The following is a 17,352-nucleotide window of genomic DNA, read 5'->3' on the forward strand; positions in this document are numbered from 1 at the left end:
CTCCTGTTTCCTTATTGACCAGGTCAGCAGGAATATTTCTGTGAGGGCATGTGGCTCTCCACCACGTTACTCATCCCCAGGGATCTATTTACTTTAGTTCCCAAATAAAAGGGAGGAGAAATAGTTTCTCTGGATTCCTTTTTCCAGTAATGGCTTTAGTGAGTGAAGTGTGTATTGTGACATTTGACCTTTTTATACCTTTACTCTCTTTTTTCTCCCCAAAATATCTAATATCAAATCTGAAAGTACAAAAAGTGCTGTCTTGGAAAAGGAAGAGCCTACTTGAACTGGTTAGATTACAGAGGCAATTCAAACAATGTAAATGAGATCCAGGAGCCTGGAAAGATAAGATTAAGATTCAAAGATAGGCAGACAAAGACTCCAGGTCTCCACCTCCACTTGAGTCTGGTCCTTAAGAGGAAATGAAATAAAGAGCAGAAGAGATTGGGATGGACATAATAAAAAGGCTGGAGCACAAAAGTTTTAAAATACTGGTAGGAGGTCTTAACTATCCCTGGGTTAATGTTTGTCAGATGTGGTTTGGCATACCCAGAGATGGAATATTGGGCCAAATGGCTGTAACTGTATGTAAGAACCTTTGAGTCTATATCTTCAATATTTTTCTTGCCTCTTTTAAGAGACTTTTATATTATACTAATATTTTTTAAAGCTGATGCAATGAAAATTAATTTAGAAGGTTTAGAAAATGTTACCCATTAAACTGCCAGCTCTGAAGTAGTAAAGACTGAAATTGTGTTGGCACCATCTTTTACTGACAAATAAGGAAGCAAAGAGCTGGCAGAAGCAATGCCATTCACAAAGCAATGGGAAAGCTCTGGGTTCTGCTTGACTGGTGGTCAAGGGCAGGACCTGGTTCCTGTAGTGGGCATATCATGAAAGAATCCAGATCTCCTACTTCATGTTTGAAGGGAGCAACCATTGTGAATTGTCTGTGAGATCTGCCCCCAAGCTTTGGTCTCTGAGCTACTGGAAGGCAGAGGTGCGTTTCATATCAGATTCTGCTTACATACATATACCTCTTCTCTTCTAATATGTGAAGATTTTTATATGTTATTTATTTTTCCAGCTTCAACGTGGACTAGATTATGTAGCCCTCCTTTAACCCCTCCCGGCCCAAAACTTACTTTTTTAAAAAATAGCTTTATTGAGATATACTTCATATACTATACAATTTACCAATTTACAGTGCGCAATTCAAAAATTTATTGTATGTTCACAAGGTTGTACAACCATCACCACAATCAATTTTGAAACATTTTCGCCACCCCAAAATAAGCCCTGTACCCATTACCAGTCAGGCAATCAGTAATCTTTCTGTCTCTAAGGATTTTCTGATTGTGGATATTTCCTACAAATGAAATCATACATTTTTCTTTTTACTGGCTTCTTTAACTTACATGTTTTCAAAGTTCATCTATGTTGCAGCATGTACCTTATTCCTTTTTATTGCCAGGTAACATTCCATTGTATGGATATAACACATTTTAAAATCCATCCATCAGTTGGTGGACATTTGAGTTCTTTTCACTTTTTGACTATTATGAATAATGCTGCTTTGAACATTTCATGTTCAAGTTTTTATGTGGGAATGTGTTTTAAATTCTCTTGAGTATATACGAAGGAGTGGAATTGCTGGGTCATATGGTAACTCTGACTTTTTGAGAAACTGCCAAACTGTTTTCCAAAATGGCTGCACCGTTTTACATTTCGGCCAGCAGTGTATTAGTGTTTCAGTTTCTTCTCCTCACCAGCACTTGTTCTTGTCTTTTTGATTATAGCCATCCTAATGGGTATGAAGTGGTATCTTGTGGTTTTGATTTGCATTTCCATAATGATTAATGGTTATTGAGCATCTTCTTATGTGCCGTTTGTATATTTTCTTTGGAAAATATACAGTTCAGATCCTTTGCCCATTTTGAATTTGACCTATTTGTCTTTTTTAATTGTGTTGTAAGAGTTCTTTATAGATTCTGAAGATAAGCCCTTTATCAAATACATATTTGCAAATATATTCTCCCATCATTCTATAGGTTGTCTTTTTACTTTCTTGGTGACATTTGACATACAAAAGTTTTTAATATTGGTGAAGTCCAACATACCTATTTTTTCTTTTGCCACTTGTGCTTTTGGTGTTGTATGTGAAATGCCTTTTTGTTTTTTTTGGCTGTGTTGGGTCTCGTTGTAGCGTGTGGGATCTTCGTTGCAGCATGCAGGATCTTTTGTTGCAGCATGCGGGCTTCTCTCTAGTTGTGGTGCATGGGCTCCAGAGTGTGTGGGCTCTGTAGTTGCGGCGCACCAGCTCCAGAGTGTGTGAGCTCTGTAGTTTGCGGCACACGGGCTCTCTAGTTGAGGCATGGGGGCTTAGTAGTTGTGGTGCGCAGGCTTAGTTGCCCCGCGGTATGTGGAATCTTAGTTCTCCGACCAGGGATCGAACCCACGTCCCCTGCATTGGAAGGCAGATTGTCAACCACTGGACCACCAGTGAAGTCCCTGAAATGCCTTTGCCTAACCTAAGTCACAAAGATTTACTCCTATGTTTTCTTCTAAGAGTTTTATAATTTTAGCTCTTACACTTAGATCTATGATCATTTGAAGTTACTTTTGTATATGGTGTAAAATAGGGGTTCAGCTCTTTTACATGTGGATGTCCAGTTGTCCTAGCACCATTTGTTGAAAAACTATTATCTTCCTGATTGCATTATCTTGGCATTCTTGTTGAAAATCCATTGACCATAAAAATGAGAGTTTATTTCTAGACTCTCAATTTATTCCATTGATCTGCAGGTGTGTCTTTAGGCTAGTACCAGATTGTCTCGATTTTTGTAGCTTTGTAGTAAGTTTTTAAATTAGGAAATGGGAGTCCTCCAGCTTTGTTCTTCTTTTTCAAGATTGTTTGGTTATTCTGTATCCCTTACATTCCCATGTGAATTTTAGGATCAGCTTGCTAACTTCTGTTAGGAAAAAAAAGGCAGCTGAGGTTTTGATAGAGATTACTTTGAATCTATAGATCAATTTTGGCAGCATTGCCAATCCATGAATGTGGGATGTCTTTCCATTTATTTAGTTTTTCTTTAATTTCTTTTAACAATGTTTTGTAGTTTTCAGAGTACAAGTGTTCCACTTCTTTTGTTAAATTTATTCTTAAGCATTTATTCTTTTTGATTGATTCAGTTATAAATTGAATTGTTTTCTTAATTTCATTTTCAGAGTATTAATTGCTAGTCTCAGTACCTACTTTTGACACCTGGTAGCAAGAGCTAAAAAGTAGGTTGGGAGGCGTCAGTAGCTTCAAGTGGAGTAAATTACTTTCATGCCTGCATTGAGAGTGAAGTAGGCATCAGCACTTCTGAGCTGGTGAGGCCACACCCTACAATGACTGTGCTATCAATGACCTGATTCCTCTGTGACTATCACAGAAAAAGACTTTCTCTTGCTAAAGAATGTAGAAATTTTCAATCATTCCATGCGGCTTAACATTTTATTTACTACCCTTATTGTGTAGAGAAAGCACCATACTATTTGAATCATTATTCATTTGGAAAAAAAGTTGATCTGTAAAAGATTATCATATCCTTTGGCTGACTGTGACTTTGCAACCAGTTAACAGAGTGTAAGAGTGTCCTGAAGGCATTGCAGTAGAAGTGATCCAGCTGGAGATTAATTATTACGATGCAAACCTCATTCTACATCATAGAACAAAGACTTTTGTCCTTTCTGAACACACGTATAAATTCAGATTCACCAAACTCAAAAATGTATCTCTAGTTAAGCCATTCCCTTGCTCAAATAAGCATTATCAGTCTTTTCAAATTATCAGCTGTACTGGATCAGCTGGACATACATATGCAAAATTTCCTTCACCTCTAAATCTCTAGTGCCTGTTAGAGTCCCTTGCACATTGTAGTGCATGTTAAATGTTTTAATGTTTTTATTGAATTAGCTAGATGGAAGAGCTGGAGTCTGGAGATTAAATTCTGATATAATTCAGGGGTCTGTGAATTCTTTAAAAGAATTTTTTAGGGCTTCCCTGGTGGCGCAGTGGTTGAGAGTCCGCCTGCCGATGCAGGGGACACGGGTTCGTGCCCCAGTCCGGGAAGATCCCACGTGCCGCGGAGCGGCTGGGCCCGTGAGCCATGGCTGCTGAGCCTGTGCGTCCGGAGCCTGTGCTCCGCAACGGGAGAGGCCTCAGCAGGGAGAGGCCTGCGTACTGCAAAAAAAAAAAAAAAAAAAAAAAGAATTTTTTAAATGTTGTGTTTTCATTTCAATGATAATTCTGAATCACCTGGATCCACATTATAATCAAGTTGCACTGCGCAATTTCAGTGCCCATGTTTGTGTTTAAGAAACATTGGTCTAAAACATTACTCAGAATGTATGTTAACTTCTGATTACAGAGGAGTGCTGGCTGTAAGTGATCATTCAGTCTTTGGAAAATATAATTGCCTTTACCCAGCAGCACCTTAACCAGCAGGATAGGATATTTCTTAGTTATTTCCTGTTGGTAGATAGAAGAGAGTAGTTAAGAATGATTTTTTATCAGTGTTCCCTTCTATGTCTCAAAAAAAAGGAGGGGGTGTAGAAAGAGAGAAAGAAGGGAAGAGAAGAAGGAAAGAAGGAATAGAGGGCTCTGCAGACATTAATTACGGAGTTTTGAAAGGATGGTGTAAAGATTTGGCCAACAGTGGAATTTTCTTTCTCACTTGATTTTTCTCGATTTCACTTTTATGACCTGTTTCACTGAACTAGAAGAGTAGTCAAGCCCTTGAAATCAGCAGGTCCCCTGACTCCAGTAGTTTACTGTGATAGCGCTCTTTCACTATGTAAGTGTCTCTTGTTTCAGGTCATCTCAGATCGTTTATGACGGAAGGTGGGATCTGATAGGCATAAATGAATCTATCAATGTAGATTTCAAAGTACCATTGCAAAGCCTGACTAAAAAAAAATCTTCCAAGTCCTAATTTGTTGAAGAAATCTTTTCATATATACGATAATTGATACAAACAAGTCACAGGCAGGTTAAAATTTTTCCAGCTCTCTTTTCACTATGCACTTGATTTTTTACCTTCCAAAGCAACGCGTTTTTTTTATCAAGTTTGTTCAAACAAATCTAGATCCTTCATTTGTTTCCTTGAACACACTGCTGTTTGCTTCTCAATAAGTGTTGATTATTGCTGACTTCCTGAGAAGAATATGGAGATGCAAATAGCCAGGTGTTGTCATTGTCATTGCACAAAGGAAAAGCAATTAGAGCTGAACTAGGATAAACCCTACTGACTAGAATCAACTTGAGTAAGTTTCTAAAAGTAGTCTTGGGTTTACTGTGTTCATTTCCCTGAAGCTGTTTCTGAACGCCTGAGGAAAAGATGGCAGTCTCTCCAACTTCAGTTCCATGGGTATCTCTTAGTCTAAATATTGTAGTCTACTGTGAATACTTTCTGAAAATGGGGGTGAGGGAGTTCAGAAATCAATACCACTTTTTGTAAAAGCCATATAATGTGGATACTTTTAAGGAGGCAACAGGATGGTAATGAATATTTGCCCTTGTCAGGGGGCAAGTGTATGCCACCTTTTCTGACAAAAGGTGAATTAGAATCTTGGAACCTTATGGTTCAAATAAGTTTCAACTGAAGCAATACAAACTTCTCATCTGGATAAAGAAAAACACAAAAAGGCAAAAGCCAAAATATATATATATATTAACCAAAACCCCTCCTGGATGATATAATTGAGATTTTGTTGCTTAATCAGAAACTAAGGAATAGCAGTGGGTGTCCCAAAGCCTGAGTTTTTAGTTTATAATGAACTAGTTAGTCAGTAGTTGTGAAATATACTCAGCATATAACCCCTTCACATGAACTCCTACTGTAAATAGTTACTCACCTTTCTTTATTTAATAGGTTGGCAGATGTATAAAGATGACTCTGCTCTTTGGCAAAGTATGTATATGTATTACACACACTGATATTTTGAGTCATGCCGTATACTAGACTGTTGTCCCAATTAAAATTATAATTAGAAGAAAGAAAATTATTGGGTTTAATTTTTTCTTTTATATGTTATAAAATTGACTTTTGAATCCTTTTAAAAACATATACTGCTTTAAGTTTGTCTTGGCAAATCTAACTTTTCTGGCTTTGTATTATTTTTAAATTATTATATTTATTTATTTATTTGGTTGCACTGGGTCTTAGTTGAGGCAGGCAGGCTCCTTAGTTGTGGCTCGCCAGCTCCTTAGTTGCAGCACACGGGCTCCTTAGTTGTGGCATGCGAACTCTTAGTTGCGGCATGCGTGTGGGATCTAGTTCCCTGAGCAGGGATCGAACCCAGGTCCCCTGGGTTGAGAGCGCAGAATCTTAACCATTGTGCCACCAGGGAAGTCTCTCTGGCTTTGTATTGATAAACATAGAACTGACATAGAAGTACTCTATAGCGTTAAATTTTCATATGTCATATCAGAATGCTTTTGGCTGCAGGTAACAGAAATTCCCAACTCAGTTGGCTTAAACAATAAGGAATGAATCATTGCATATGACAGAAAGTTCTGAACTGGTTAATCCTTTGCCTCCATGACATCATTCAAGATCCAAAATCTTTTCATCTTTCTACTCTGCCAGTCTCAGCTTTATTGGTCTCATCCCCTGGTTCCTCATAGTTTCATTTGGCTGCAGCAGCTCTGAGGTGTCATATTCTTTTTTTTTTTTTTGAGGTGTCATATTCTTATCATAACCAGAGGCAAAATATTTTCTTAGGGTCTTCCAACAGATTTTCCTTCACATCTCATTGTTCAGACTGGGTCACATGCCCAAAGCAGTTAAGGCAAGGGGATATGTCCACCATGATTCATTTAAAGCAACAAAGACCTTAGCCTGAATCACATAAGTGATAGTTGGGCAGGGGGGAAGGTGGATATTTGAACAGAATTAGAGTACTGTTTACAAGGAAGAATGGGAAAATGCCAGTGAGGTGTACACAACAAATTTTGACATGTAGGGGTCCCTAAAGCTCAAATTAAGAACCCTTTTTGTAGGATCTTTAAATTCTATTATTGCAGCCCTTGAAGCTGTATTCTCTGATCATATGCATTCATTTTGTTCTGCATAGAAACCTGGTCAGGGCTGACCCCCAGCCTGGAGACTAGGATCCAGTACAGTCTTAAGAAACCAGCCACACAGCATGACAAGAGCTAGGGAGGAGGACAGTCAGAGGCTAGCAGAGCCTCCAGGAAATGGGGGCAGAGCTGTAAATCCCCGAAGAAGACCAGGTTTGAGCAAGGGTGTGGCAAATCTTGACTGTGTATGTGAGGTCTAAGAGAGGTCAGGTTGCAGAGAACATGACAGCAGGGCACTTTGAGAAATGCATGCAGACTGGATGCAGGGAGTGTCCCAGCTCGTCCAGTCCAATACCTGGAAAACAAGGTAGTAAGTGGGCCCAGAACCAGCTGACTGGGTACAGTACAGGGCTCTTGAGATCCAAGTCTCCACTGGCTCCTCTTAGGTACGCTTGGGAGTGGGGTTGGTGGAGCATGCAGTTAAATGGATGCTCATTTGGAAAGTTGTAATGAAGCTCTGGCAGGGCAGGAATTTATACAAATGGAATGTTAAAATTTGGTTTTGTTAATGTAATGGTATGCCCTTGACTTTTATGGTAGGTCAGTGTAAGAAACAGCCATATGATTTCCACATTGAATATAAAAATTCTGTTGTCCAGTCTGCTCTTCCCTTTTCCCCCAGGTCTTCACATGACTTGTTCCTTCAGCTCTTTTCTGACAGCTTTTCCCTGAGCCCTCACCCCTGACTCTTAACTGCTCCCCGCTCCTTATCTTTCTTCATAGCTCTTATTGCTGCTGGAAAGTTTATTTACTATTTATTGTCTTTCTCCTCCACTAGAAGTAGGCTTCATAAAGATGGGAACTTTGCTTTCTTGTTCATGCTATATTATCTCCAGTAATGAGAACGAACTTGGAATATTGTAGGCACTCAATTAAGATTTGCTGAATGAATGAGATACCTCTTCGTATTCTTCCTGAAGTTTTTGTCTCCTAACGAATCTATGTTCTTTCTTTTATTGAGTAATGGGAACTATATTTTCTGTTTCCTTTTTTGCCTCAGCTACCAGAATTGCTAAACTAAATTTGAGGTTCATTTGCAATAACCATTCTTAGCTTGGGATATGTGTACTTCTTCAATTACTATAGAACTTCTAAAAAGTATTCAATTCAGTTTCAATATTTTTTATTGTAAGTTGCCTCAAATCCCATAGGGAAGTAAATGAGGATTGAAGAATAATAAATGAACTGACTGATTGACTGAAGGGTAACTGGGAGAAGTCAAAAAAGAACACCAGGCTTTTGAGTCTGGATGAAAAAGAATACTGGAGCTGTTGTTAATGGAAATTGGTACCAGATCAAAAAATTACTCATAAAAGTATCTTTCTCTGTCACCATTTTGGGCACAACTCACTCCATTGTTATTGCTTGGTCAGTTTTTTTCCTCTTCCCCAGTAGGCTTTGAATGCCATGAGGGGAGGGACTCTTTCTTTCTTGTTTATGGTCCATAGTGCCTAGCACAGTACCTGGCACATAGTGTCTTTTCTTTACCACTTATTTTTTTAATCCATTTTTAATTGAAATATAGTTAATTTCAATGTTGTGTTAGTTTACCACTTACTTTTAACTTTAAATCCCTACATTAGTAAATATTAACTAGTTTGTCATCTGCTCTTACCTTTTCAAACTGCAATTTCCCCTCCTTATGGATTTCCAGACTTCCTTCATTTCTCAGTGACTTCCTTCCCATCAAGGACCTTCATTCCTTTAACCACAGCAGCCTCCCACTCCAGTGCTCATGAATATGTGCCTTTTCTTCCTTTCTAAGTCTCCTGAATCTCATTCCCCTGATGGCTAAGCCAAAGGTGACTCATCACCTCATAGACTTCCAACTGGAAGGGGCCAGAGAGACCATCTCATCTAATTGACTCATCTCCAGTTGGTCCAGGGAGGTGAAGGGAATTGCCCTGAGTCACACCGCTAGTTGGCAGCAGGGCCAAAATTAGAACACAGAGCTCTTAACTCTGGATGCACATCTCACACTGCAGAAGAAGCAAGCCCGTTTCTAGCTCCAAAAAGGGAAAGTACTATAACAAAAGTAGAAAGAGGGCTTCCCTGGTGGCGCAGTGGTTGGGAGTCCGCCTGCCGATGTGGGGGGCGCGCGTTCATGCCCCGGTCCGGGAGGATTCCACGTGCCGCAGAGCGGTTGGGCCTGTGAGCCATGGCCACTGGGCCTGCGCGTCCGGGGCCTGTGCTCCGCGACGGGAGAGGCCACGGCCGTGGGAGACCCGCCTACAGCAAAAAAAAAAAAAAAAAAAAAAAAATGTAGAAAGATATGTTTTCCTCTTAGTTGGAAGTATCTTAAATGCATTGTATCATAGGAGTTAAGTGTCAGACTACCTAAGTTTGATCTTGGTTGTATTTACCCTTTGGACAAGTTATTTAACCTTTCTATTGTAGTAAATCCTTTTTCTCTTTTTTCTATGCATTTGTATATTTAATATACATATTTAAATCTGTAAGTGTGGTTTGTTTAATATTGAGAGAAGTTATGTGTGTGCATTTTTACATGCATAAATGGAATGATACTGGTTCTATTAGTTTCACTTAACAGTGTCTTAAGGAAATTAAATATTTCCTTAAGGAATATTAAATTTTCTTTAATAGCTTCTTTTTGGCCACATGGCAGGTGGGATCTTAGTTCCCCGACCAGGGATCGAACCCATGCCCCCTGCAGTAGAAGCACAGAGTATTAACCACTAGATTGCCAGGGAAGTCCCAGGGGAACCTTTCTATATTGTTGCAGTTAATTCTATCTTGTTCCTTTTAATGACCATATAGTATTCCATAATATGTATGGTTATTTAACCACTTCCACATTAATTAATATTTAATTTATATCTTCTCATTTTTTACTATTACAGTTCTGCAGAGAAGCCTTTATGCAGATTTTGTTGTGTATACATGTGACTGCCTTCACTAGGACTGATATTCAGAAATGCAAATACTAGTAGGCACAAAGTCCCCTCTTTTCTATTCTGAAAATAGGCTATGGCTAAGTCATTCATTGATTCAATTTCTGCAATATATGTTGATATTAACTGAGCAGGAGGTGAGTCTTGTGACTGCATGTATTGTGTTAGGAACTGAGAGCATTTTAGAGAAATTAGTCCTCATCTTTTTCTTGTATTGTAAGGAAAGTACATTGTGTTCCTGACTTTGAGGGAAAACAAAAAATAAACTTCCTCCTCCTCCCCCTTCCAAGTGACTAAGATTAGTGAAATTATGCTAAGCAACCTCTGCTTGACTCTGTGATGGCATTAACTGCACAGTACTGTAATTGTTGGTACTTATCTGTTTATACCCACCCCCTAAACTTTGGGCTGCTTAAAGGGTAAAGATTATGTTTTATCAATTTTTGTATCCCTAGAACATTAGCATGATACCGGTGCATAATTACATTTTATTGAATAAATGAGTGAATTCAGTTCAACATTGATATTTGTTGAGTACCTAGTATGTGCAAAGATTACTAAGAACCAATAGGAACAGAGATGAAGCAAAGTTTTACCCTCAAGGAATTTATAGTCTAATGGGAGAAATAGATATAGGCTGAAAACATCTAGGAATCAAGGCATTAGTAACAAGTGTGATTTAAGTACAAAGTACCGTGGGACTTCCAAGGAGGACTAATTAAGGCTGACTGAGAATATTAAGGGAGGTTTTCACAAAGGAAGTGGCATTTGAGGCATTTTAACTGGGCCTGACAGGGCAGGTTGGTGACTTTTCTATGTAAGTTATCATTTTGGTGACTTTAAACATATGCTTCAGAAACCATTTTGTCACCATTTAGATATCATGTTACCTTAGGGCTGCAGAAAGGCTGGAAGTGGAGTGTTATACTTGGGTTCTGGAACTAGGGCCTCAGAGCCAAGATCAAGTCAAAGCAGTTTTAGTTCTCAGCCCATCTGTGGAGGAAGAAGTTGTTTCCATTAAAAAAAAAAAAAAGTCAATTCTAAGTGCCTTGGCGTGCTGTTTCTCCTCTCTTTAAGAATAAAATAATGCAAAAACCTTTCTTGGCCCCACTTCCTTGAACAGCTACCACCCCATTTCTTTGATATGCTGTGCAGAAAACTCCTTAAGTGATCTGTCTCCAATTCTTTTTCTCACATTATATTTTAAACCCACTTCTATCATGCGCTCACCCCTGCCAGTGCATCAAAACTGTTCTTGTCGGGCTTCCCTGGTGACTCAGTGGTTAAGAATCCACCTGGCAATGCAGGGGACACGGGTTCGAGCCCTGGTCCGGGAAGATCCCACATGCCGTGGAGCAACTAAGCCTGTGCGCCACAACTACTGAGCCTGTGCTGTAGAGCCCACAAGCCACAGCTACTGAGCCCACATGCCACAACTACTGAAGCCCACGTGCCTAGAGCCCGTGCTCTGCAACAAGAGAAGCCACCGCAATGAGAAGCCCACACACCGCCATGAAGAGTAGCCCCTGCTCGCCGCAACTGGAGAAAGCCCATGCACAGCAACAAAGACCCAACGCAGCCAAAAATAAACAAATTTATTTAAAAAAAAAAACAAAACTGTTCTTGTCAGGGTCAACAGTGACCTCATTGTTACTAAATCTAATGGTCAATTTTTAGTCTTCTTTTACCTGACTTATTAGCAGCATTTGATGCAGACCATTCTTTCCTCTCTGATACACTTTCTTCCTTTAATTTCTAGAATACCATGCTAATTTTTCTCCTACGTGACTGGTTATTCCTTTTCAGTCTCCTTTGCTGGTTCTTCCCTTCCCAGACCCTTCCCAGACTTAATGTTGAAGGAAGGGTACAGGTTTGGTCCTCGGTCCTCTTCCTTTCCCTGCCTAAACTCACTCCCTTGATTATACATCTAGTTTCAAGGTTTTAAATATAATCTACATTCCATTGATTCCAAAATGTATATCTTCAACCCAGACTTCTCTTCTGAACTCTCTATATATCTTCCACTACTTCCTCAACATATCTCCTGCTTCGGGCCTGCTTCACTTGGAGACTTTCCCACCTCAGTTGATAGTAACTTCATCCTTCCAGGCACAAAAGCAAAAATCCTGGAAGTCATTATTGGAGTCCTCTGGAAATCAAGTTGGTGTAATCTTCAGAATATATGCAGAATCTTTTTCTCACCCCTTCTACTGTTCAAGTCACCATCCTCTCTCAAACAGCTTACTGGAGTAGCTTCCTAATTTGTACCCTTGCTCCACCCCAGACACACATACAGACACATACACTACTGCATGTTCTTAGCACTGCAGCCAGAGTCATCTTTTAGCACCTTTTTGCTCAAAATCCTCCAAAGGCCTCTCATTTTACTCAGAAAAAGTCCAGGTCCTTACAGAGGCCTACCAAGACTTATAAGCTCTGCACCAGCACCCACCCCTTCCATCACCCCTCTAGCCTCCTCTTGGGCTTTCTTGATGTTCCTCCACAGTCATGCTCCCCCACAAGCTTTTTTTTACACTAGCTGTTCCCTCTTCCTGCTGTGCTCCTCCCCCAGATGTCCACATGGACGACAGCCTCACCTTCTAGCCTTTGATTAAATGTCTCAACCATCTCAATGAAGCCAACCCTGGCCATCTTTTTAAAAACTGAAGTCTGCCACCATCTTCATTTCTCTTTTTTTTTTTTCCACGCTGCTTTCCTCCTCCTGCCCCCCGCCATGGCATTTATAACCTTCTAACATACTGTATAATTTACACTACAATGGAAACTCCAAGAGGGCAAGACTTTGCTTCTTTTGTTCACCATATATCCCAAGCATCAGAAGCCGTGCTTAGCATCTAGTGGGACTCTTAGTAAAGATCTGCCAAATGAGTGAAGAATCATAGATCTCTCTTTGACAAGACCCAAAATGCCTTGATTGTCTTTCACTCAATTTGCTTGAGTACGTAGGGTGATAGTGTAGGAAGAGTACTGGGCTAATGACCAGGCTCTAGCCTAGGACCATACTTGCTGTTTGTGTGACTGTGACAGTTGCATTGAGTTTGTGAAAGTTTATTAAGCTCTGCACTTATGATATGTACATTTTTCTCTTTTATATATACATAAATTTTAAAGTCTTCAAATATTTTATTTCCACATGTAGGTTTTTAGATTATAATTGGGATTCTACTTGCTTTTTCACAAAATAATTCATCATGAATATTTTCCCTAACATTATTCTTCCAGAGCATGATTTTTAATGGTTATGTAAGTACTTTGAAAAGTATAAAACACTATACAGGGCTTCCCTGCTGGCGCAGTGGTTGGGAGTCCGCCTGCCGATGCAGGGGACACGGGTTCGTGCCCCGGTCCGGGAGGATCCCGCATGCCGCGGAGCGGCTGGGCCCGTGAGCCATGGCCTCTGGGCCTGCGCGTCCGGAGCGTGTGCTCCGTGGCGGGAGAGGCCGCAGCAGTGAGAGGCCTGCGTACCACAAAAAAAACACAAAAAAACCAAAAAAACACCATACAATGTGCCATGGTGATATGTTATTCCTTCTTTAAGAAATTGAAAGTTTGTTTTGAAGTAATATGATTTTTTCCCTTTTTCTACAGGGGACATGGTCTCAGAGTACCGAGAACCTTTGATCCACACCTTCCTGAGGGGAGCAAGAGATCCAGATAGTGCTCACAGGGCCAGCAGCTTATCCAATCTTGGAGAACTGTGCCAGAGGTTGGACTTCATGCTGGGCTCTGTGGTTCACGAGGTACTGCATGTTGATTCCTTTCTCTAAAGTTTGTTTTTACTTGAACCTATGATATAGCTCAGCACTGGGAGTTAGGAGACCTGCGTTCTTTTTCTAGATCCGGTAAGTCATTTAACCTCCCTCAGCCTCGCTAGTCTCATATGTATATTGAAAGTTGATTTAGTAGGAATTTTTTAATTGCAAGTGACAGGAAGTCATCTTAACCTACTTTAAGCCATAAAAGAGGATTTATTATAAAGAGTCCAAGGAAACATAACAGAATTGAAGAAGCTTTGAGGAAGTGCAAGCAGAAGTTTACCCTAGTTTTCTGGGCCATCTGTGAGTCTCATCTCTGTTTACAGAAAACTCTCAGGCAAATACATACTCTTAATTGGCCCTCTTCGGTTGGAGGTGCCTTGTATTCAGGGAGACAGGGTCTTATCAGAAAAGATTAATTAAGTTCCATGTTTTGTTCACCGCCTTATACCCAGTGCCTGGTACGTAGTAGGTAAACGATAAATGAGCAGCCAAAATAATAGCCATACAAGATGTTGGCACTGGACACGTCTCTAGTGTTTAGAGTTTAAGATTTAAACTGGTTTTAGAGTTTAAGATTTAGTGAAAGGTACATTGCACTGTTGTCCTCTATGAATATCTTTCTTTAGCCTCTTAAATTTTATCTTTGCCCTTGTGTTTACTTAGTCATCAATATATGAACATATGTCTCAAGTACATACTATGTACTAGACACTCTGCTATTTAAAGATGATGATGGGCAAAAGAAGACTAGTTAATATGTTGCCAGGTGTCTTTTTACTCAGTGGGCTTCACCATCTTAAATCTTTAAGGAAGAAGATGGCTTATAAATTATAAATACATAAATAAAATACAGTTTATATTACCTTATTATTTATGAGAGACTAGATTTTTCATATAAGCACATAAGTTTACAAGATCAAAAACTTAGTAACTTTGTAATACTGGCTTCTTTCACATTATTCAGTATCCTAGGGCTGACCATGTTGAACATCAAATCTTAAGAAGTATCTACTGAGAAGGAATTTTCTTCAGTGTTTGGTGATTGTGTCTTATCATCAAGCAGAGAAACATGCTCATGGATGTATACATATGCTTGAATTTATGGTATTTCCTGACTCCTGAGCTTTATATGCTTAGTTTAATTGATTATAAAGGCTACTTATCGTTAAATTTCAACTTAGGACTTTTAGGAAAGTTATACATAGTTGTTTCCTCTTTTTTTTAAAAAAAAAATTATTTATTTATTTATTTTTGTCTGTGTTGGGTCTTCGTTGCTGCGTGCAGGCTTTCTCTAGTTGTGGCCGGCGGGGGCTACTCTTCGTTGCAGTGCGCGGGCTTCTCACTGTGGTGGCTTCTCTTGTTGTGGAGCATGGGCTCTAGGTGCGTGGGCTTCAGTAGTTGTGACTTGTGGGCTCTGGAGCACAGGCTTAGTAATCATGGCACTCGAGCTTAGTTGCTCCGCGGCATGTGGGATCTTCCTGGACCAGGGCTCAAACCCGTGTCCCCTGCACTGGCAGGCGGATTCTTAACTACTGTGCCACGAGGGAAGTCCTCCTCTCCTTTAACTCTAACTCGAGGGACACAGCCCTATGCCCAACTTTCTGTATCTGTTTTTAATAACTTAGAAACAATGATTACTACCAACTTAAAACCTTTTAGTGCTCTAATACACATGAACCATTGGGCGCCTGATTTTTATTTGTTTTGGATGGCACTTTGCAAATCTCTTATTCTTTAGTGTATTAACTTGTAACACTTAAGGACTTTGCAGGTCTATTTGGTTATAGCAGCTAAAGATTTCAGTCTGTTATAAATAATCTGGGTCAAATTTTGAAATGGTTCCCACGTTTGTTTTCCTCTGTTTATTTGATCTGTTCACATGACTCAACCCAAAGTGAACCATAAGCCATGAACTGAAACAAGCTCGTGGACCATGATCTGAACCAAACCCAAATATTATTATTCTTAATAACAGAGATAGAATTCACATACTATACAATTCACCCACTTAAAGGGTATAATTCAGTGGTTTTTAGTGTACTCACAAAGTTGAGTAAGCATCCCCCAGTTTTTTTAAACATGGCCATGAGCTGAATAAAAATTTCCCCCAGATCTCCAAGTGAGTCAGCTCAGATTTGACAGTATCCCATACATTTTCTAAAGCCAATGAACTCAAACTGTGCCTGACATCATGATCTTCTCTGAACCCAAAAACTGAGACCGTATTTCTGTTTGAGTTCCTAGGTCTTCTTTCCTTTCTCTCTCTTAAGGAGACTGTTGCATGCTGGTGGCATATGATTTCCTGTTGAAAGTGTTGGGAAAATTTCTTGGTTTGGTTAATTAGAAAGATTGAGCTAAAGCAGGTTTTGTAACATTTAAGAAGTATCATCTTTCTGGAGACCACCCGACCTATTGAAAGAGAACCAAATTTCCAAGCATACTTGGGGATGGGAATAAATGAGGCCCTGTCCCACCACCCACTTACCTGTGTTCACTTGGTCAGATGACCTAGACTCTGGGCTTGGTTTCCTGACCTAGAAAATGGGATTAAAATATCTATAATGCAGGATTGTTACAAGGATGTAGGGATAATGTATATGAGTAATACAGTGATTTATTCAGCAATTGTTACTGAGAGCCTACTACATGCCAAGCAGCATTCTGGACACCTACAACATATCATTCTTCAAAATGGACAGTGATTCCCATCGGCATGGAGCTTACGTTCTAGGGAGAGGAGACAGACAGTAAATGATATACATATTAAAATATATAGTATGGTAGACAATGATAAGTTCTGTGGAAAATAAGAAAAAGTAGAGCAAGTAAGGGTGACCAGGATTATAGCATTAGGTGGAGGGGAGGTTGCAGTCTAAATGGGGTAGTCAAGGTAAGCCCCATTGAGAAGGTGATTTTTGAGTGAAGAAATTTCACTTTTCTGTATTAAGATTTTTCTTTAAGGAGCATTTTGGTCATTTGAAGGGAGCTGACAATGACAGTGATGAGGATGGACAGCAAGGAGATGAGAACAGAGGTAACCAGTGTCCTTCAAATGTCCTCAGTTGTACATTTACCAAACACCTGCAGTGTTCCAGGCCCCTTTGTTACAGGCCAGGAATACAAAACCCAAAAGATACTACCTTGTCTTCTGGGCATGGGCAACCTGTGGAAGATACAAACAGCAATGATTACAGTTACAGTCCAGTTAATTGTGCTAGGTGCTATGGGAGCACATTTTAGGAGCCCCTCAGTCAGGTTTGGGTGTTATCAAAGACGTGCTGGAGGAAGAGACTCTTAGAGCTGAATCTGGAGAACAGGTAGAAATTAGGTAGCCCAAAAAAGCAGAGGCGAGCATTTCAGCAGAGGGAGCAGCTTGTGCAAAGGCACTGTGGTGTGGGACAGCCTGACATGTTTGAAGAACTATAGGAAGATCCAAAAGGTTAGAGTGAAGGGGTGGGACGAGCAGTTAGCTGGTAGCAGGTCTGAAACAAGAGACCAGGCAGAGGCTACATGATGAAGGGCCTTGTTAGCT

The 17,352-nt window shown here is 39.9% G+C and overlaps 1 protein-coding gene across 1 annotated transcript in view; it reads left to right on the forward strand.

Annotated features, from left to right (window-relative positions):
* Positions 1–17,352, forward strand: part of TANGO6 (transport and golgi organization 6 homolog) — a 175,510-nt gene that overhangs the window by 120,589 nt on the left and 37,569 nt on the right. Inside the window, exon 16 of the mRNA XM_067718428.1 lies at positions 13,651–13,802. Coding sequence (XP_067574529.1) covers positions 13,651–13,802 — 152 coding nt within the window. The remainder of the gene's footprint in view (positions 1–13,650; positions 13,803–17,352) is intronic.

Source organism: Pseudorca crassidens, chromosome 20, assembly GCF_039906515.1.
Source record: "Pseudorca crassidens isolate mPseCra1 chromosome 20, mPseCra1.hap1, whole genome shotgun sequence".
Taxonomy (NCBI): domain Eukaryota; kingdom Metazoa; phylum Chordata; class Mammalia; order Artiodactyla; family Delphinidae; genus Pseudorca; species Pseudorca crassidens.